The sequence below is a fragment of the Stegodyphus dumicola genome, chromosome 4, assembly GCF_044657685.1.
Source record: "Stegodyphus dumicola isolate Sdum_Otavi_A_Nest chromosome 4, ASM4465768v1".
Taxonomy (NCBI): Eukaryota; Metazoa; Arthropoda; class Arachnida; order Araneae; family Eresidae; genus Stegodyphus; species Stegodyphus dumicola.
The window spans coordinates 14900324-14924289 of NC_140771.1; the positions used below are offsets into that span (position 1 = coordinate 14900324).

The 23966-nt window shown below is 34.7% G+C and overlaps 1 protein-coding gene across 2 annotated transcripts in view; it reads right to left on the reverse strand.

Moving 5' to 3' along the window:
• The window catches only part of LOC118187533 (uncharacterized), a 136159-nt gene that overhangs the window by 12736 nt on the left and 99457 nt on the right, over positions 1 to 23966 (reverse strand). For both annotated transcript variants that reach the window (XM_035357773.2, XM_035357774.2), the window contains exons 9-12: positions 15501 to 15567; positions 13864 to 13928; positions 4251 to 4302; positions 1339 to 1459 (exon numbers count right to left, since the gene is read on the reverse strand). In XM_035357773.2, coding sequence (XP_035213664.1) covers positions 1339 to 1459; positions 4251 to 4302; positions 13864 to 13928; positions 15501 to 15567 — 305 coding nt within the window. The remainder of the gene's footprint in view (positions 1 to 1338; positions 1460 to 4250; positions 4303 to 13863; positions 13929 to 15500; positions 15568 to 23966) is intronic.

Genomic DNA, 23966 nt, shown 5'->3' on the forward strand with positions numbered 1-23966 from the left:
TTTCTGTTTAATGGAAAAGGTTATTAAAACCGTTTCAAAGTTTGTAGTTTCTTTAAACGTACACTTCCCGTCTGATGGGGTTAATAGTTCCAGATCAAGAAAAACTCATAAACTGTTCAGTAGTTTATTGCATTGGACCTAAAACTGTTCTTAAAAGCTTTTTTTGTCTTGATTAGAATCTCATAAAGTAAGGGTCTTCAACCTTTCATGCCCGAGAGCCACATTAATAAATTCACAAAGATCCGCGGGCCACGTGTCTGTCAAAAAAAAATAGTGCAGTCAGAAAATTTATATAAAAACGGGGAGAGGTTTCTTTTACAAGACTATAATTGATTCTAAGCGAAGAGATAGTGTTACAGATTTGTATATGTATACATTGGTTCCAAAAAAGTCAATCCTAAAGTCGGAAATGGAATTAAAATGTTTTGCAACTTTTTTTTAACTATGGGAAAAAAAAAAAAAAGATATAAAGATGACTGTACAGAACGATATTACAAAATGCGTTTACAATGAAATAAATAAATAAATAAACTCGCATTACTGGCGAGAGAGGGTGGTTACTTTGGTTTCAATGTGAAATTTTTTGCTTGATTAAAGCTTCAATATCCGGCTTAATCTGTGTTGTTGCAATTCGTAAAAGTTTCCTCCAAATGTCTGTATTTCAGCCGTGTTCTTGTTTTTGATTTTAGAATTTTCATTTTACTAAAATGCTGTTCACATATGTAGGCACTGCCAAAAATAAAAGACACGAAGACTGCATGTTTACGAATTACTTGCCTTCCGTCAAGTATTTCGTATAAAAATTAATTAATGTAGGATTTTCAAGAAACTTTCATTTTACTACAGAGTCACGCTGTAAATTCTAATTGAAGTTCAGATGGAACACATGTTACATAAGATAAACTGAAATTTTTGAAAAATTCGTCATTTTCAGAAAATTTCTCATCTCAAATAATAACAGGCATGTCAATAAAATGTTTTAAATATCAAGAATAAGAGAAAAGAAAGTAATTTTTTACGACAAAAAGCTGATAAGGCAATTTTTCTTGAAATCAAAATTTCATAAAAAATTGTCCACTTTTCTTCAAATTCAAATGTGGGAGGCCACTAAAATACATTCAGCCATTCAGCGGACCACCCGTGGCCCGCGGTTGGGGGTGATAGGGGTATATGATATGGTAGGGGTCTTCAACCCGCGGGCCACGGGTTGAAGACCCATATCATAAAGCAAACTTTTAATTATTAATTTTTATTAAAACAAATTTTATTGTGGGTAATTCCGTATGCTTTCATTTTTATTAATTAGGTAATCTTTTATATTCCGAAGTGAGTGCTTACCATGCACACAAGACATTTGACGTCGACACTGGAGCACGGATTTTCATCGGAATGACTTTCGGTACGTTGTCGACGAGAAGAGTCACCGTAACCTGAAGACTGACAGGATCCGACGTCCAGACTGTGGAACGAAGTGGAGTTTAATGGATACAAGACATATAAAACAATGAATGAAGTAAAATATTTTTAATTTACGATTTAATTAAAATTTTGTAAAACAAAACCAATAAAAATAGCCATCTGAATTTCACACAAAAGTAAGACATACGTTAAAAATATTTAATAAACAAAATTATTAACTAAAAAGTGTATTATGCTGTAAAATAGAGTTGTCAACAACCTATGACTAAGAGTGATAGTTTGCTGTAAATATTTAAATAAAAACTAATAAGATGAAATTAAATATATGAGATGCAGTTTATGATCCATCTGTTGGTGAAATCAAGAGCTGATCAGCTGGAGATAACTATTTCATCTAGCATCTGGCATGCAAAAAAATGTTTCATTCACATTGACTCATCCATTGCTTTTTAATTAAAATCAAATTTGTACGCGTATAAATGAAGGATTTTTACAGAATTTTTTTACTTCAAAAATTTTTAAATTCATTATATCTATAATTTACTTATGATTATTGTGCAACAATCGTAGCCTTGTAAGTTATTTTCTTCCTTCTTTCAGCATGCCTTCGTGGGGTAACGGTAGCACACTCGGCGCATATTGAAAAGGTCCGGGTTCGAATCCTGGGGAGGGCATTGCCCATTTTTCATTTCTCTGCTACAAAAAAATCCTAATGACTCTACAGCATCTGAATGTCTTCTGAATTAATGGTATATATCCGAATAAATTGTTTATATGCATATATATATATATATATAACTAAGTAAAATTACGTGTCTGTTTTTAGCCCAAAAGGCGTTAGCGCAGAAAGGTTATTAATTTCATTTTGGCAATTTGCGTTGAAAACTTTAAATGTGGGTTCACTTTTGAAATTGTTGCCCCAAATATTACAGTCCTGTATTATATTTAAAGAAATTAAATAATGAAGAATCTGCATAAAATGTATGTATGTTTCTCGCATTGTGATAAAACGTCGGTACCTAGAGTCATTCATTTTTGAATAACGTACTTTCCCGAATATGGGCATCTGGAAGCCCAAATTTAAAATTTAGATTTTTTAGTGCAAAGGGATTTGATTCCCGAAGGACTATTACTTTCGTTTTGGAATTTTGCGTCGAACTCCTATAAATGTCGGTTCACTTTTCAAACTGTTGCAACCAAATGTTAGAGTCCTGCATTGCATTTGAAGAAATTAAATAATGAAAAAATCTGCATAAATGTATATATATTTCTCGCATTGTGATAAAACAATATCTAGAGCCATCCAATTTTGAATGATGTAATCCTACTGCTAACATGGGTATCTGAAATCCCAAATTTGAAATTTGGATTTGGTTTTATGATCGAATTCCTATTTTGTAAAACTTTAAACGAATTTTTGATTAACAAACTCAAGGATTTCAAAGTGAGCTATGGCAACACTCCACGGGGGGGGGGGGGGGAACCTCATTATCTCCAGCGCATCGAACTGTGTATCGGAAATTTTAAAGATAGGTTCATTTTAAAATTATTTTGCAACATTGCTATTGAACTGAATTTTATGGTTTAAGTGCAAAGAACATGATATTTAATAAATAAAGTTAACACAGTTTTTTTTTCTTATGTTCAAAAAGAACTTATTCACTTATGATTCACTTGTTCATTTGAGCCCACTGCTGGCCGAGAGGTTGAGACCACGGAATACTGGTATTTTGAGCAAATTTCAGATCCCGGGGAACGAGCTGGCTGAGTACTGGTTGTTTCATTAGTAATTTGTAAATGATCCAATTTCCCACAAAGTCATACCTTCCCTTACTCAAAAAGATTTAGTACGCTTTGACGTATTTTAAATAACCTAACCTAATGAAACGCTTATCTGTAACAAATCTCTAAATACATCAAGAAAATTATTACTCATGATAAAACACTTCATGTGAACAGAACTGCAAGAATTTCATTTTCACTTAGAATAAATTTGTATCAATGTAGTAAATGCAAAAGATTATAACTTTTTTTAATCTTTGGAGTCACTAAGGGATGGGTCATATTGGATTACGGCAAAGTATGCGAAGAAGCTTTGTCTAAAAGAAGTGATGCCTTATTGGATGACTCTTTAAGAGGAATGGTTGGTATACTCATTACATATTACACATAAGGAAAACAATGAAAAGTCCCATCCATCAGCCGAAGCAATACCTATACCAATATTTACTCCAAAATTAAATTTCTTAGATATTTATTCATAAATCTTCAGCTACTCGTTCACTTTACTAAAAACAGAAAAGACCACTTTGGGACCTTTTTGTTTTTTAAAACAAGAAAATAACAGAAAAATAATTTTGAAGCTCAGTTTCTTTTTGCAATTTTTCAATTACCATATTTCACAAATTCTTAAAGGAACACAAGCAACTCTTCTAACAAATTCATTTTTCCAAGTTCTGATAATTTTCGGTGACATTAGAAATTTCAAATTTTCGGGGTATTTCGAAATTTCTGTCTTTTTACGCACCGCGATCGAATTATCTCTATTTTCGCGAATTCAAATTTGTAATGATCGCTTATGTTCTTTCACTCTTGCTTCTATATTATTCTGCGCGAATGTTCATTGCGTACACTGGAATGCAACCGAAATAATTTTGAGGTATCATTCAGAATTTCGTTTTTTTTTTTTCAAAACGCAGCAGATAATTACGTGAAACATATTGTTGCATTTTTTTCACATATTATAGTCATTCTTTTGATCAGTAGTTGATAACAAAAAGTAGAGAATAATTATTAAAGCAATATTATTCTTTTCTAAAGAATTAACTTACTTGTTGAAGCCATTGCATGAGCTGTCCGCTAATTCCCCCGTCTTATTTTGATCTAGAAAATAAAGAAAAAATAATAATTGTATATATCTAAACTATTTTACATTTTTAATTGCATAAAATTAAGCGAATTATGAAAAAAAAATAATTATAAAATAGCATATTACGAAAAACGTGAAACCATCAATTCATTAAACCTTATTTCATACGATTTGTATTATTATTATATCTTAATAATTGATTTTAAATTAGGCTATATATTTTTAAATATTTATTCTCTCTCTCTCTGTATATATATATATATATATATATATATATATATATATATATATATATATATATATATATATATATATATATATATATATATATACGCATACACATACACAAGGGTTGGAGGATTAAATTGAAATACTTAGTGAACGTAGTACTCAATTTCAAGCCAACATGTGCGCTTCCGTTTAGGAAACTTGAATAATTTCGAATTTTGTTAATAGAAGCAGTGTCAAGCGCAAATTTTCGGCAGTATTAGATGTACTGACTTCAGTTATCGAGAATTATAGGAGACCAAACAGAAGAGATTAGAGTAAAAAGAAGAACAAATGGTTTATTCACGTTTAGTTTGCGTATATCTTGTCAAGGCAGCAGATGTTTCTGACGTATCCGGAGCTACAGTGTCCAGAATTATGCATTTGCATCTAGAAAAGAGAAAACTTTCATCCGTTTGAAGTAATTTCTGAGGTAAGAAGTTTTCTGGAAAAGATATTAGAATGCTAAAACATTTGCATAAAGAAACATTAATAGTGATTATTTGAATTGTAGAATTCTCCTGAACTCGCTTATGCTAGCGCTGGTTTTAATGGTATAAGGAGAAAAAAAAAATGGTGTGCACAGTACAAAACATGCATCGTTAGGGCGGGTGCCAAAACCGGTGAAACCCGTGCAACCGCACCGGGCAGCATAATTTAGGGACAGTAAAATTTTTACAATTTAGGAAGAAACCAGGCAGTCAAAGTTCGGAGTCACGTAGTTTGCAATGGGCAGCAAAAATCTAGCGCCGGCCTAGAGTATGATTCAGCGATTAATCCATCTTCATGAACCTTTCCCACTTTTGGAAACGTTTATGTGGGAAAAGCTCTTTCAGAAATTCTTATAATCCACATTGTCACAAATTCAGTTAGAAAAATGGATGGGGAATACTGTTAGTTTAGAAATCGCAAAAGTCTCTGATAACACTTATTGTATTTGGTGGTCACACTGCTGGTAAGCGTTACCGTTGTATTTTGAAGGACTTGTCTACCAGTTTCATAAACGTTGTATATCGGAAAAGTTGCTTATATGAGGACAGCAAAGTACCAGTTTTCATTATTCCACCTGTCACTTCATGAAGAACACGAAAGCGAGCTTGAACATATCCTCAGAGCTTCCATAGCCTCAGAGTATCAATAGCATAATCTCAAACACGTCGAACTTGTCTGGAATTATGCTGTAGCATGCAAGTGGGAAACAGGTCCTTCCTCCAATATCATGAAGTAAAATAAAGACTGCTATGCAAAGAAAATAGCTAAAAATACTTTAATGACTTTAAAGACTTGTACTGACCGTTCCCGTAAAGAATCATTGCAACCTCTATCTCTAAAAGTTTACGTACACCGTAAACTATTACGGCTAATAAGCACGTGTTTTTAGTTTCATTGTTCAGTTCCTGTATGGATGTGTAAGATTTATGTTAATTAACCCAATATTTTATTATTTGATCGGTACTATTGTAAGGATCTTAAGTTTTACTAACGTTTATTTTATTTTAAATCTTTACTATCACTTCTTATTTTCTACTTCCGGCCAGAATTATAAGCGTGAAGGAGTTTATGCAAAGTTGTCTGGCGAACGCCAAGTATTTAAGTGTGGCCTTTTTGCCAAGCAGAGGAGAGGAAGCCGTGAGTTCGAAGCAGGCCGCTTACCTTAGAAGTTACGCAGTTGCTACTTTGCCTTCCAGGCCAGAGGTTTTAATCCTCTTGATAAATTAAACGTATTGTAGTGTTCACAGTCTCTGTGCTACATACGCTTCCTGTTATTATAAGGCCAATCTTATTCTAAAGTTAAATTAGAGTTTAGTTTTATTTTGATATCTTTTAAGTTAGACCCCGAGTGGAGGGTCATTGTATTCCGAAGTACGGAAGTCATTGTATATAAAGAAAAAAATAAAGGGTTTTGTATACCCTTCGTCTGTATCCTGTCTACTTACTACAATTAGTGAACATAGCTTTAGTAAGCTCTCCGTTCTAGTCAGGTCATTGTATGTTTCCGAAGAAGGTAAGAAGAAACATTGAACCTGATAGTGGCGCCCGACGAAGAATAACCATGGCCGAGTTTCAAGAAGAACCTGTGCTGCCTGCAGAAACAGCTCAGAATCCAGAAATGCCAGCTGCCGCCCTGGAAGGATTTGGGTATATTGTCCAGACACTGCGCGCTTCGATGAAACCAGAAGCAACGTTTAATGGAAACTCACAGGTAACCAGTTTTTTGGAAAAATTGGATGACCACTTCATGCTCTACCCCGTGCACGAGTTTCAAAAAGTTACCTTAGCTACCAGCGCTTTGAGGGGCCAAGCGCTTAACTGGTTCAAATGTATCGGCAGAAGTCTCTTGGGTCAAGCAGGAAGTCCCACCTATACCTACGAAAATTTCAAGACTGCCCTACTAAAAGCCTTCCCTGTTGTAAGGGATCGTGCGAAATTAGAAACAGAACTTTTCAGTATATATCAACAAAGAATGGAAAACCTCTCCAGGTTTATTTTAAGAAAAATTCACGTTTTCAAGCTCTTGTATGGAAACCGTCCGGATCCTGAAATAATTCAAGTGATTTTGCCGAGGTTACTACCCCAAGTGCAAGACTTTATTGAATTGAGAAATCCGACTACACTGGAAAAATTATTTGAGCTAGCAATCCAGTTTGAAAGTAGAAGAACGGCGGACGTCGAAAGAAGACGCCAATATCAACAGCGAAACCAATTTGGTACGCCAAGACTACAGCAAACTCAAGCACATGGCTACGGAGAAAAAGCGAATCAGTGGGCAAGGAAACCCGAGCATTCAAAAACAGCCGGCAAACGTCGACAGTTCAATAGCAACCCAGAAAAAAAGTCTCAAGGCCAGTGGAGAAAGAAGGAAAGCACCGAAAGAAAAAATAATTTAAACTAAAACGGATTTCTGCTGACGAGAGGGTGCGGAAATACGAAGGCCACGAAAACCCCTCTTCCTACAAGTTAAATACAGTAATGGTGAAAAATTTAACTCTTCCGAAGATTGAAGTCTTGGTAAATAATATCCCGGCCACCGCACTCCTGGATACCGGCGCGCAGTGTTCCTGTGTGGCAGAAGTCTTTTTTAGAAAGTATTTTCGCAAATACCGCATATATAATGCGGATAATACAACAGTATTAGCGGCGCAAGGAGAACAATGTAAGTGCGTAGGTAAAGTACCTTTGTACATCCGTATCAAGGACGAACAAGTAAAGGTGATGTTTTTTATAGTAAAGAATTTGCAAGCACACTTAATACTAGGAATAGACTTTCTTTCAGACGCACAAGCTACACTGGATTTTAATGAAGCGTCTCTTAAGCTGACGATGAAACCAGTGCGTGTAGAAAAGGTTGAACCGCCAAGGGTAAATCTCGACCACCTGCCTAATGACGAGCAAGATAGAATCCGACAAGTGGTAAGTGAATTTGCTTCCTTATTTAGTGATATTCCAGGATTTACCCAGGTTACTAACCATAGTATTGACACCGGAGATGCATTGCCGGTTCGTCAAAAACCATACCGGTATGATAAGAATAAGGAAAAAATTATAGAATGGCATATTACCGATATGCTACGTAAAAAGATCGTAACGCCTATCTCAAGTAGTTATGCTAGTCCGGTGGTTTTATGTAAGAAAAATAATGATTATCCTTTGGAGCATCCAAAAAGGTGGAGATTCGCTATTGATTACCGTAAATTAAATTCAATAACGAAATATCCGGTATATCCGTTACCGATTATAGAAGAAATTTTAAGGAACATAAAATCAACCAAATTTATGACAACTTTAGACTTAACGAATGGTTATTTTCAAATAGGGATCAGGCCTGAGGACGTGCCTAAGACTGCTTTTATAACCAAGTCTGGCACTTATGCATTTTTGCGAATGCCGTTTGGCCTTTCAGGCGCCCCAGCAACATTTCAGCGATGCATGGACATTGTGTTAAGACCTGTTCTCGGAAAGTCCACATTTATCTATTTAGACGATATCATTATTACTAGTGATAATCTAGACCAACATGTACAGGATTTAAGACAGGTGTTTTCTTTATTAAATGAGGCCGGTCTAAAAGTTAATGTCGAAAAATGCAAATTTGCAGCCCCTGAATTAAAATATTTAGGTTACAAAATATCGCAAAAAGGGATCGAGACAGATGAATCAAAAATAATCGCGGTACAAAAGTATCCGACTCCAAACACGGCAAAGAAGCTCTCTTCTTTTCTAGGACTTTGTTCATATTATAGGTCCTTTATAAAAGATTTTGCGGCTATCGCTGAGCCATTGTTAAAATTAAAAAGGAAAAAGGCAAGATTCTCGTGTACGGCCGAAGCCAATAGTGCTTTCGAAAAATTAAAACAAGCATTAACGCAAGCCCCTGTGTTGAAATTTCCTGAAAAGGATGAAAATTTAGAAATTTCAGCGGATGCTTCGGATTATGCGGTAGGAGCGGTACTTTCGCAAAATCAGCAGCCAGTAGCATTTTTTAGCCGAACTTTAAATCAAACACAAAGAAACTATTCCGCGACCGAGAGAGAGGCACTTGCAGTTCTGTTAGCAGTGCAAAAGTTCCGAGTCTATTTTGGAAAGGCGCCGATAACAGTATATTCTGATCATGCGGCGGTAACTAGATTGTACTCTGGAAAAAATTTATCCCCAAGGTTAATAAGATGGGCACTCAAGCTGCAAGAATATAATCTGGTAATCAAGCATACCCCCGGAAAGGAAAATATCGTAGCAGATGCCCTGTCACGAATTAAATTAGACGAACAGGGTAATACCGTCAAAGTTGCAATGCTGACAGCGTGTACAATAAATTCCCGAGAAACTGTAATAACCGAACTGGGTAAGGATCCTGAGTTTGGAAGTATTTATGAGTATTTGAAGGATCCTGAAAATTTTAGCCACCAAGATATTGTGGCGATAAGAAATAGGGCGGCCCATTACGAACTAATAGATGGTCTATTATTTTATACAAAAACTACGAATTCCAACAACGAATTTCGACCTGTTATCCCAGCTAGTCTTAGATTAAATATCCTGCAAGAGCTCCATGACAGCCCTTTAGCTTCTCATGCTGGTATTCGAAAAACTACTCAACGCGTACGCGAGGCAGTCTACTTTCCTGAACTGCAAAAGTTAACAAGGGCGTATGTCCAGTCCTGCCCAACATGTCAAGCCGTTAATTATATTAATTTCCGCCCGGCCGGGTTTCTAAATAGTATTAAATCCGAATTTCCAAATGAAATAATCGGTATCGATTTATTGGGCCCTTTCCCAAAAAGTCAGTTAAACAAAAGTCGCTATCTCCTTGTTATAGTTGATCATTTTAGTAAATGGACCGAAATTGTTCCCTTAAAACGAGCCTCCGCGAAATTAGTTACCGATTCTATTTTAAATAAATATATTTTAAAATACGGGGCGCCCCTAAAAGTTATATCGGATAATGGTCCTCAATTTGTAAGTAATATATTTGAAGACATGTGCCAAAAACTGGGCATACGTCATTTAAAAATGGTCCCGTATCGGCCGCAATCAAATATAGCGGAACGGGTCAACAGAAATATAGTGAAAATTATCCGTAGTTATGTTAAAAATTTTCATAAAAGCTGGGATAACTATGTCAATGAATTTGCTTTCGCCCTTAGGACCGCAAAACATGATACAACGGGAAAAACTCCTGCTGAGTTATTTCTAGGCAGAAAGATTATAACACCGTTAGATAAACTATTTTATGTGCAACAAAGAGCCCCAGAATTTAAAATGGGTGATATAGAAAAACTAATAAAAGAAGCAAAAAAGAATACAGAAGTAGCACAAAGAAAACAAAAATTGTATTATGACTTGAAACGACGGGGAGTAACTTATAAAGTAGGGGATGAAGTACTACAAATTAAGCATTCACTTTCTTCAGCACCAGAAGATAAAACTGCCAAATTTTTCCCACGCTTTGAAGGACCATATGTTATAGAAAAAATAACTCACGCTGTTGTAGTATTAAAGGCAAGAAATGGTGAAACCTGTTCCGCAAACATTGACCAGATAAAACCATTCTATGACCGTAATAAAATGCAAATCTTTTCAGATCTTTTGCAGGATCCGGTACGGCAGACACCGCAGGTACAAGTTCCAGAGGTGGGAAAACGACAAGTACAAGGGCAAGCCAATGAGAGACAGAAGCAAGTGAAAAGAAAATTGCCCCGCGGAAAAATTGAAGGTACAAAGAAAAAGAAGCCGTTCTACCGTCCAAAAAACAGAGTTCACGAACACCCCCAGAATGAAGAAGGGAGAAGGACGACGTATGTGGAAAAGACCGGGAGAAAGGACGGCAACTATAACCCGGCTGTGAAACGGAAGATTGACTCATCCGACAGAACTCTCCGCAGCAAAAGTCGCCGAACTGCGGAAGGGCCATCAGCGGCGGAGGAAAAAGTACAAGAAAAATTTGAACGGCCAACAACGAGGTCCAAGCAGGATCACGACAGAAGTTTCCCGGTTCCACCAAGACCAGCTGCCTTCAAACGGCCAAGACCACAAGCAGAGGACAGAAGGAAGATGTTCAAGGGTGGCCGTAGTGGTGAAAAACGGAAGCTTCCAGAGGAAAGCACTGAAGGGCGAGCCCGTACAAGAAGGAGGATCAACCAAGCTACGGTCTGCAGCACCTTTAAAGACTGGGCCCAGAAAAGGATGTCTGAATATTACAAAGATAAGTAAAATTTTGTGTTACTTTACAAACTTAAGTTAATCTTTCATTCTTACTGCAAGTGGCAGATTTGAAGAAGTTTTACCTCATGCGAGGTCTACCTTTATCGCCAAAAGGGCGAGAAATGAGTTGTGACCGATTTTCTTATTATGTTTTTCAATTACTCGCGCGTAAAACTAAAGTTGATGTATAATAGCGTTGTATAAAGACTTAAATATTGTAAAAAGTTATTGTATAAATTTTATTTAAAACATTCTAACAAGAAAGAAGTTTTAGTCTGAAAGACTTTTTGAAATGTAGTATTATTTCAATGTAGAAAGAATTGGCACTTGCTTTGAAAAGAATAGAAGTTAACAATGTACTACTAATGTATGTTTTCAAATGTGTAAAATTAACGGCGTCTTGATATGTTCTTGTATACATGTGAACTGTTATTTTGAATGTTTAGAAATAACGTGATATGGTAAAAGTGAAAGTAATGTTAAAAAATTTGTTATTCGTGTGACTGTAAAGATTAAATCATGGTGAATATGTGTTAAAGGTTGAATGATGTAGTTAGGCTCTCTGACGCTACACTTTAGAGTTAACCACTTTCAGAATAGTACCTCAGGGTCTAGAGTTGAAATTAGGGTGTGTTAAGAGGTCTCGTATGTTGAATTTTAACACGTTAGTGTTTTGATTGTAGGAGGAAGTGTTGAACACATAGACAGAAACACATTCGTGTTTGGTGTTTTTACAACACATGTCAGAGAGCACGGGGAGAGATAATTAAAATAGTCATGAATGAAATAAGAATGTTAAGAAAAGTATATTCTATATGTTATTTGCAATGTCATTCTGTAACATTTCATTAAACTAGTTTTCCTTCCAGATCTCTGGAAGGAACCAGAATTGAATAAAGCTCCTGTTTTGATGCAGTACAGATGAAAAAGAAAAAAGATTGTTGTATATTCCGGGAGCTGCTATTGTAACAAATTTCTTTCTTTTAAAATTTTCTAGTTTCTAGCTAAGTTATGTTTGTAAAAGTTTGGCCTCGCGTTAGTTTCTAGAGCTAAAAGTTTTCAACAAGGTCGTTTTAGACCTCAGTTTCAAACTAATTAACTCTGGCGGGAAGTATGTAAGGATCTTAAGTTTTACTAACGTTTATTTTATTTTAAATCTTTACTATCACTTCTTATTTTCTACTTCCGGCCAGAATTATAAGCGTGAAGGAGTTTATGCAAAGTTGTCTGGCGAACGCCAAGTATTTAAGTGTGGCCTTTTTGCCAAGCAGAGGAGAGGAAGCCGTGAGTTCGAAGCAGGCCGCTTACCTTAGAAGTTACGCAGTTGCTACTTTGCCTTCCAGGCCAGAGGTTTTAATCCTCTTGATAAATTAAACGTATTGTAGTGTTCACAGTCTCTGTGCTACATACGCTTCCTGTTATTATAAGGCCAATCTTATTCTAAAGTTAAATTAGAGTTTAGTTTTATTTTGATATCTTTTAAGTTAGACCCCGAGTGGAGGGTCATTGTATTCCGAAGTACGGAAGTCATTGTATATAAAGAAAAAAATAAAGGGTTTTGTATACCCTTCGTCTGTATCCTGTCTACTTACTACAATTAGTGAACATAGCTTTAGTAAGCTCTCCGTTCTAGTCAGGTCATTGTATGTTTCCGAAGAAGGTAAGAAGAAACATTGAACCTGATACTATCACTTCTTATCTATACTTTATATTTATTTTCATCAGCTGTTATCAGAATGCAAATTAGCTGTGTGTATATAAAAGCACAGTTCTTAGAAGTTAGAAAGAGCTTTGGCAGCGACGTCTTTTAGCCGTTTGCTAATCTAATTTTCTCCCACAATTATAATAGTTTGAGTCAACTTTTGAAAGGAGTTTTTTCTTTGTGAATTTTCGGTGTTAAATTACTTTAATTTTTAATTTACATTTAATTACATTACATCTCACAACCGGCGAAGTTTGTTTTGTAAGCACAACTAGGGACAAGTTTAATCAAATCAGGGAGTGGCATCTTACAAATATGTATGTGCATTTATATATATATAAAAAGAGAGAGGCAGAGAGAGATGCATATTTTTCATATTTAGGTACCACCTTATTTTCATTGCTTTTATGTAGGAAAGAATTTCATAAGTAAATTTCAAAGTCGAAGGGAAATTGTATAATAAATGGTTAAGTAATTTAGGTTCAATGGTAACGATTGTTATAATACATTTTCAGGACTACTTTTATATTATACTTTTCTGCCTATTTATTGTCAAATGATTCTTTTAGTCCCACTAGCAAGACCTGACAAGTGTGCAGTGGTAAAAGCTAAATCTATATTAATATTGTACATTACACCTGAATAAATATTTTATTCTGAAAAGGATAAAACATCGTAGTTTATTAAATACCCAAAAGAAACAAAAGTTTCTGAAATGTCCACAATTTTATATTACATTTCAAAACGCGGCAAATATTTTCGGCCCCAAATTTACTTCTGAATTCATTTTAATGAAATGTTTGTAAAGTAAGGCAAAAGGGCTCTAAAACGTTCATTAAAAAACAATGTATTCTCTGTAAGGGATATCGTTAGTTTACTTCACAGGTTCATTAAAATATAAACAGACCTTCATGGTAGCTTTCATTATTTGATCCTTGAAGAACTTGCCCTTGATAGAGAGGAACATTTCTGCTAAATCTTTTATTAAAGAAATAATGAAGAAATGTATAATGAATAATTATTTATGATTTCACCTTAATTATTTTCTTTCGTAGGAAAATATAGATTAAATAAATCTCTGAGAATTCAGAAAAAAGATTTTCGGTATGTTCTCAAAATGACGTTTTAGTAATTTTTAAAGACAGACTATTATTTACAATTAATTCTTTTCATTTTCAAAATTTTGGAATTCTACTTTAATACAGTGAAGTATTGGGAAGAAGGAGAAACATTCAGTTGCCTTTCAAATAGTGCTCTTTGAAATACGCTGGATGAAACAGACTTGCAGTGATTTTTCAGTACTGGAATATTTTTTTTTCTCTGACAGGGAAACAACTGAACAAAACGGAAAAAAATAATTTTTAAATAAATAAAATGTAAAATCTGAAATAAAATGTACATTTTTTTAGCTGTTAGGATTTAGGGGTTAAAGTTAATCATTTATTCCAAAATTAAAGCCACTTTTTTCTTCCCGGCCACTTTTTTCTTCCCGGCAACCTATATACATAGAAAAAGATAAATGTTTTAGGTCTAAAAATTCGAGTGAGTTTTCAGTGAATAAACACGAACATGTTTTTATTATTTTTATAGTGACATCTGTCTGCGTATGAGGATTTTTTGTTCACGATTACTCTTACATCAAAGTTCCAAAAATTTCTGTTTTCTTTATTTCATCTCTCTGGATTCATATAAAGTGATTAGATTTCTGGAAAAACTGGGCAACAGGAAGTGTTACTTTACGTGAAGCGCACAATAGTTTTAATGAAAAATCGTATTAAAGCATAATTCCAGACTTTTCAAGTTTAGCTTTTAAAACTGTTACATCAATGGGGACATCATATTAGATTTTAGCCAAAATTGATCAACCGGGAGTTATAGTTTACTTAAAAGCTCTGAACAGATTTTTGGGAAAAAATATATGATGATGATATCCAAAACTTCTCAAATTTTGTATTTAAAATTCGTATATGCATATATCATATACAATCATGATTGAAAACAATATATTAGGTTTTGACTATTTACGATGAACTGGAAGTGGCACTTTAATTGGAAGATTTTCATCGAAAAATATTGTACAGGTTTGTAATGTATTGAATCTGCTAAGAGATTTCCAGTACCTTATTTCTTGCTAGGAGGCATATACAATTACACACAGTCGCAGTTATATAGGGATCGGACAAAAATGTCGCCAAATGGTCGTCAAGTTTGGAGATTTTTCACCAATATTGGCAAAATATATTAAATAACTATATTAAATTACTCTAGTTAACATAATTTTAAAATTCTTATAAAATATAACAAATATTACGAAAAAAAAAAAAAACAGGAAGGAAAAAGAACTAAAACTTTTCAAAAGAGGAGAGTATACTTTTGACCATTTCGTGTCAATTAGAAATTAATAAAAGTAATACTAACTTTCTCACAAAAAATTTTTTAGTTAATGCGTTATTTTCTCTAGGGACTATGATATTTCCCTAGGACAAATTTTTATAAATTAACGTTATGAATGAGTTTCGGCTGTAAATATATGCAAAAGGATACGCTTCCGAAGAGTAGTTTTCTGCAGTTAGGCCTGAATTTCCTTCAGCCCTGTGAGCTAATTGCTGCACTGCAAAAGAAATTTATGAAATGTTAAAAGTATTAAATGAAATATTAAAGAACTTTATGAAATGTTAAAAGCATTAAATGAAATATTGAGGTTAACAGTAAGTAAGAAAGCACAGAAGTTTATAATTTCTTATGCGTAGTTTATCATTACTCTGTTGTTTAAAAGGAACGCTATAATTTTCTCTATTTTTCTATATTCATATATATTTTTCGTTCATTTTTATAGAAATAATACATTTCCGTCCAAAGAGTATTAAGTACGAGCACTGGTATGTATTCCGCGTTACTCTTTTTTATATACAAATTTACTATGAGATCATTTTAGCGTTTATAGATACTTCAACTAAGCCATCAGTTAATTAAACTAAACGATATTTGACAGTTAATACGTTATTAATGGCAACATTTATAAAATTTGTCTTGTGTGATCGAGAAATTCTTTTACTTTCAGGCTACAGCTCGCACAAAAATCATCGAATGTGTTAAAAAAATGTATCACAGTTAGTCTTTTAACTAATTTAGCATTTGCACAATTTGTAGAAATCAGAATAATCGCATAATTAGTAAACATATATTCATGTAATAAAAAGTGTATTAATTCATATTCTAGTATCATTTGGGTTTGCACATACAAAAAGAAATTTTTAGACAAATTTACGGTATTTCTTAAAATGCTAGACAATAATATATTCCCAGATGTCTAAATATAACAAAAGATTATCACTGCCAACAGCAATATTCTGTTGTAAATAAATATTTGGTATAAAATGCCACAGTTATTCTTCGGGGGGAGGGGAGATTTCAGCAATTACATTAATGAAAGAATCAGACAGCTTATAATGTAATAAAACTAATAATATAAAAATATTGATTTTAGGGCCTAAGCGCAAATCCCAGGTGACAAAATTATTATTTAAAATTACAGTTTCGTGAAAATGAATCCGAAGAAAAGATTATTTTCAAAATATCATATTTTTTGTAAGTCACAACACCGTTTAAATTTAAATTGTCTCCCTTTTTGGGTACTTGCATGTTGTTTTGAGGTTCTATTGTCATATTTTGGTCAAGCATTATTTTCCCGAAGTCAAATTATTATCTGCTACAGATAGAGTGCTTTTTTTTCCTCAGTTTGTAGAGTCATTAGGTTATTTTTAAAGCAAGAGAGATAAAAAATGAGCAGCGCCTTCGCCGGAAATCGAACCACGGACTTCTGGAATACGCTCCCAGCGTGCAGACCACCACACCACGAAGGCATGCTAGGAAGGCGGGAGAAATACCTTATAGATTTATGATAATGAAATCTAAGAAAGAGGAATAAGAATGTTACATAAAGCCAGTACACTTCCGTGATTCAAAAACACTTAGCTGAGATATGCAAGAATGGGGTGTATTGTTAACAACATTCTTAAACTTTACAAACGATTAACTCTAAACGAAATGAAAATTTTAGTGAAAGGCGTAAAACGCTACCAGCCGAGATGATATTATCCCGGTAAGAAAGCTAAACCAAAATTTCTGGTTTAACAATTATGATTTACAAAAAGAGCTCTGGAGCTTTCTGGAGTTCATGCCAATGTTTCTACATTTCGGTAAAGCTTCTCGAAGCCTGCCGTAAAATATTCGGTCTCAGCAAGAAGCAAATTTTTATACCTCAGATAAAGAAAAATCGTTTGATTTAGGCGGAAAATTATTCAAGGTGGAAATTAAGTCTGAGAAACAAACCTTTTTCCTGAAGATACTTATAAATTTCCCAAGACTGGCATTTACGGAATGTAAGGAAGTCATTAAGAGATGCCAGTTGATCAGTCTATGAAACACAGGTAAAGCATATTGACTAGTCTATTAAACATCATAAAAATATTCTGAGAGGTTTTTTCTTAATTTACAAAACAGGACGCTTATACCCGTCATGAGCATAAAGAATTCAAAAAAAAAAAAAAAAAAAAAAAACCCAATATGTAGAGAACACACAGAGAGAGAGAGAGAGAGAGGAAGATTTTCCAAATCTGACGATACTAATAACAGGAATGAAACCGTTCAGTAAGATTTTGCGCCAAGCCACAGATGAAAAAAAAATTGAAATGCCTTTCAGAAATATTAAATCTGTGTTCCTCATCTGACTTCACCGAGAATTTTTGGTCAGTCACGAAATTAAGGCTTAAAACAAAAGACATCCCTAAATAAATCCCTTAATTTCCATTAGAATCAAAGTTTGGTGTCATATTTAATAGATGGGTGAAAGATTGGTAGAATTAACGCTAAAACAAGTTATCAGAGGCGAAGAAGGCCAGTGTTTACGTGTATTTCATTAAAATTAGGCTTATATTTAGTGCATTCAGATTAACTTGTACATTAGTTGTATTACGCATTACTGTATGTTATTATCCTTTAATTTTGCCGCTTTGTTGCAGTGTTCACATGTAAAAGATACCATTTAAAAGTATTAAGTTTTTTGGCCAGGAGCCATTAAAAAATGTGCAGTGCCATCTCCGGGCACTCGAACATCGACCCTCTCGATTGCTGGCCGGAAATGCTATTCGGTTACACCAAGAAGATATGTGTTAAGGGAGAAAATACTTTACATGCTCAAATATTTTTCAAAAAGAAAATAAAACATATATAGCTGATATGACAAAGCTCATTAAGTTCAATCAAAAGAGTCTACAGCCCAAAGGGCAATGTTTTAATGGCAGATTGCGTGGATTTATTATTTTAACTTATCACTTTCCTTTTATAATTCTAGAAAGGCTGTTTTGAATATTATGCTTGAAAAAATCACACTATTTTCTATAATGCTTTAATAAAATAATAAACTTTTTAAAGAGATTAAAAAGATTCCATTCAAGTTGCAAAATTCGAAGTATTGCGGACAATGGAGGGAACAATTTTTGTCTGCCGCAGCTTCCGTCTCCCCGCTGTAACCATAGCAACTTCCGACGGAAAAACGTATCAGCAAAGGAGGTGGGGGAAAAAAAAGTAAGATGAAATTTCCAAGTGGAAGGCTTTTGGCTGCTTATCTCTTTAAGTGATGTAATAAAGTAAGTGGGAAATATTTAAAACCCGTAATCGGCTGTTTTATGCCGGCCGTTATATTGAATTCTTCTTAATCACCACGGAAGTTGAGCGCCAAATCATCTCGAGGTGGGAAAAACAAGTGTTTCTCGCCATAACAGTAGAAGTTCGAGAAGTAATAAAAGATGCGTTCTTTTTCTTTCCATCACCTGAGAACGGGGAGAAAAAATGCTGTAATATTGGAAGGATTATCACGAAGTTATATTCAGCAACTTCTATAAATGCAGCTGGGAAAGTCCAAATGCGCAGGATGCCTCTTTTTCCTGTTTAACGCAAATTCTCTTTGCTTCTTCTGCATTAAAATAAGCGCTTGTTTTCAAAATTCATAATTGGTGAATCTTGATTAATTTACTTATAAAATTTTGCTTGGCAAATGAAATTAAGTATTTGGAAAGCGTGCATTTTAAAAAGGGCTTAAAATAAAGTTAGTTTTACCGTTTTAACTCAAGTTCACAGAAGTAAGTTAAATACACTATTATTTAATATTTTTTAATCAGAAGACAAACCTAGTGTTCTTATCTCAGCCAGGGAATATTTATAAATTAAGCTGCTATGGGAATAATCCGATCATGTCTACGATATGGAGAAAAATGGAAATAAAATTTTTTTTTTTTTCAACCCTTGATTATTATGTAAAAAATGGTGACGTTCGAACTGAAGACATCTGTTCTGAGAAGGCATTTGAAAAATTACTACCGAAAGAGCATCGAAAAAGGAAATTTTAATATCTTTGTAGTTTAAAAAAATCACGGACGATTTTTTTTTCATTATTAAATATGCTTATTTGCAGCGTTTTCTGTTAATTAACCAGTTATCTAATTATTTTGCCTTTATTACCATTTTCGTCAGTTCTCACCAGGAGGCAAATTAGTTAATGTATTTAAAATTTCTGAGTTCTGAATTTTAGATACAACCTTTGACAACAATTTCTAACCGGTCACTCCATTACTTCTTCTTGCGACTGTGTTGCTTAATCGGTTGTAGCATCATTAGCCGTTATTGCTTTATAAAAGTATGTAAAACGTGAGCCAAAGCTTACTTATGCGCATTTTGCCTTCCTTTAATACTTTAGTTTGATCTCAGCATTTGTTCTGAATTTCTCAAAAGCTGTGGAAGTTTTTTTCTTATTATTGTTATCAGTTTTGTGCAACAGTAACTATGTAGGTTTGGTTTATTTGACTGTCGCAAACCACTCGATTATCTGCCGAAGAGTAGGGATGCCTTCGTGGAGGACTTTCTAAGGGAAACTGACTCGTATACACTGTAGAGTCATTAGAGTTTTTGAAGCTAGAGACGAGAAAAATATGCGGTGCCATCTCCGGGACTCCAACCCTGGAACTCTTAAATATGCATCGAGTATGTTTCTAATTACATTACGAAGGCATGCAGAACGAAGGGAGAAAATACCTTACATACTCCCCCTTTTAAAGAGCAGCTTGAGATTAGGGTACCCATTCGCCAAATCCTGATGTTGTCGAATTATCGTCCACAACCTTATAGTTCAGGCACCACTTTTTTGATGCGGGACACAAGAAAAATGTGCAATGCCCTCGCCGGGGCTCAAACCCTGGGACCTGTCGAATACGCTTCCTATTACGCCACAAAGGCATTCGGAAAATAAAGGAGAAAATACTTTAGCACGTTACACCTGGGGAAAACCACGAAAACGCCCATGCAGCCAGCATGTTCCCCGGGATTCGAATCCCTGAGTGAACTACCAGTATTCAGCGACTCGACCGCTGGTGGGTGTAAGTATGTACCTATATGACATATTAATAAGCAGGTTTACTTTAAACCTTCAACTGCGTTTGTATTTACTGTATTTTAGATGTAAGACAGACGGTAAGTTGTGTGTATGTGAGGTTCTAGGAGTTGATATTTTAGATAGTGTGGAACATTTAAATCAATTACAGGGAGCTGGGAAGAGATATTTAGTTCTGTAGTAATATTACTATTCGTAACACAAAGAATAAGCAGCAATAAAATTAAAACACGTTTAAGACTTGGCGAAAATTTGTCCGAGTATGGCTGAGTAATTTCGTTACGGCAACCCTTAACCAACTTCGTTTCGGATAAGTGGCACTAGCTAAGTTACCAATCTGACTCTCATCCACAGATCACGGCTTATAGGAAGGAGGCAGGAAGAAGAAGGAAAAAAATGCAAAGCAGAAAAGGTATGCAATAGAGAGCAGCTCCTAAATTTTACGAAATCATTTTTGTCTCGAACGTAAGGGGAGAGGTTAAAATAAAATAAAACACCGAGAATTCCAGTTAAGGAATTTTTTATATTGGATAAAGTTTAACGACTCTCCCGGAATGCACCTCCTCGAAGTGGCTATGAGGACGTTAAAAGGTGTTATTTTAGATCTTAAAGGACTGATAGGGGATGAGAGTAGTTGGAGTTTATGTAAAAGGTGAGAGTTTTAATTAAATCACCTCGTCGTTCTTTGCGATATTCCGGAATGAACTCACTTTCTTTGTTTCCATCCATTCAGTTTCATATGAAAAGGGAGGAAGGTGGAATTTTTCCTAGAGGCGAACTCAGTTGGAATATATGTAGCTTTCTAGTACTGTAATTAGTTTCCTAATTTTATGCTCACATGCACAGGGCCTATTTCATTCCAGTATTTTCATAATTTATTTACCTACATAAAAGGAAGAGATTAGCAACACTTCTGCAATAATGACCGGTTTCTTGCTAATTCTTTTCGGCGCTGCGAAAATAAATTCTTCTGAAATAAGTGTGTAGTATTTGTTGGTCCTGTAACTGCTCATACATTAATTATGTTTTTCACCTCGATGGTATATATATGTTACGGTGAAACACCGAAATCTGGAGAATGTCGACTTTCACCCGTGAATGTCAACATTCACAGTCTCTTGGTGTATGTCCGAAATATTTTCCAAATACTCTTATTTCTGACTTACACCGGTCAATGTCGACATTCACCATGTACTAATGGTGAATTTTGAACACATAACAATATTATATTTTCTTCTCCGTAATTCAGTCGCGAATAAACGCACTTGAAACTTGAAATAAGAACTTAAGAACGTGAGAACGTAAAACACACAATACATTCAAAATGAGAAAGGAAAACAATAGAAGTTAAAAACTTACTTAATTATACAGTACGTTCTAAATGAGAAAATAAAATAACAGTAATAAAAAACTTACTAAATTATGTGATTCAAATCTTATTTATTGCGACAACTTAAACTATTATGGCACTTTATGACCTCTCTTTTCGACCTTCACCAGAGCATATCTGTGATTGTCGATATACACCGGTGAGGGTCCGAATATACAAGAATGTAGTGAAATATTCGGTCTTTCACCGACGTATTTGGTGAATGTTGATATTCTCCGGTGAAAGTCGACATTCTCCAATTTCGGTCTTTCACGGTAACATATACATACATAGTTTTAATTATTCAACAAATTATATATATATATATATATATATATATATATATATAAAGGCAGTTAAAGGTGATTGAAGTAATGATTTTGTTAGGAATGGGTATACGGAAATGGCACGTTGAGGTGGTACAGAGAGCTGTTGACCTGTAAATAAAAGCTTTCAGCTGCCGTAAATCAGCATTCGAGCGAATTTCGAACAATATGCAACACTACACGAAAACGGAGCTCGTTGACGTGCATTTTAAGACGGCCGATTTGGCCGATTTACGTCAGCAAAACGCATTTCTCTATCGCTCAACAGCGCTTTGTGTTACATCGACGCGGCATTTCCGCATATTCATTCGATCACAAAATTTGCTTATTTAGGTCTCCTTGTGTACTTGCTTCTGCATTTTTACAGATATTTTTTAATCGTCCTAAGGCACTAATCCATACTGAGTTAAAATTTAAAGCTATTTCTCCCTTTTAGACAAATATGATGAAATGAAAGAAATTTTGAAAATCATATAGTGATTTGGTGATCCATTTACGAATATTTTTCTTATTATTTTTATGGAACAAATGTGGTAAATTCAAAAGAGCATAAGGAATTTGCATATTTATATTGCAAATTACGCGAAGTTATCTGTCTACGGGGAAAGATACCTTCGAGAAAAGGTTTATAAGGAAAACTAGCTCGTGTTTTGTCTCCATGACACATGGGAAAAGTCACCAAAGGAACCCAGGAAGACCTCTCGTTTCTCTAGATTTGAATCCGGGTCAAAATATCTGTGGTCAGCCGTTATACCACTTAGCCGCCGGTGAATTCAAGCCAGACTGCAGTTGCATAGAGCGAACTATTACTGGAATTAATGGAAGTGTCAAATGATGCTACCCTAAACTCTGGTGATTAAAAATGGAGCAGAGAGAACGAGCAGCACGTTATTAATAACGATACTTCTAAAGGAAGAGATTGTTATTCAATCAGAGAGAATTGTTGCCATTCAGTCAGGGTATAATAGTGTGAGCAAGAGCAATGCATGACGTCAGAATATCGCTGCATATCTTTACATCACTACCTGTCAGTACAGAACGATTATTGTACAGTGGTTGTTCTAGATCATGTTTGTTCATTTCCCTAAAGCAATGGGTCCCGACAATGTGAGTGCAATTGCTCGCTCGCGCAGAATACAGATTGCATGTCCATATAGTACCTGAATGTAGTAGGGAATGAGAATATCACCCGCACGACATGGCATGCATATTATCTTACACATATCGAACATATCTGAAATGTTCTTATAAACTTAAAGAAGATCATCTCTCCAAAATGCGCAAAAACTTCTAAACGCCTTATAAGAAAGTAGTTTGTTCAGAAGTGTTGTCAGTAAAATATTTCTGGTCAAACTTGTAGAAAGCATAACTACGATTGCTAAAACGATGTATAGCATGTATTGGAATTCGAGCAGCTCACACTGTCCGTTGATATCGCGAGGTCTATTGCCATTCACGCGGAAGGTTGCATTTTCTGTAATTACTCCATGTTGCTGTATGGAACCTCTTTTTATTCTTGTTATTTTTTTCTTTGGTCCAAATGAATACCATTTCTATTTGATAAAGATACCACAATATCTTTTTCGAGGTTCCCCTGCTGCAGAATTTAAAGTTTAGTTTTCTGGAGCAATATTCACCATTCCTAATGCCATAAATCTCGTTGTTTCTTAGACATTGTTATCAAGCAGTATAGAGTAAGCGTGATACTTTAAGTGTAATATGTACTAAGTTGCTTGGAAGACACATAGAAACCCAAAATGATAACACAGTAGTTCTGATATTTTGTACCACAGCATGCAGAATTTTGTTTGATGCAATATCTGCATTTCAGTAAGTGAACTGATTATAATTATGATACAGAAGATGAAGAC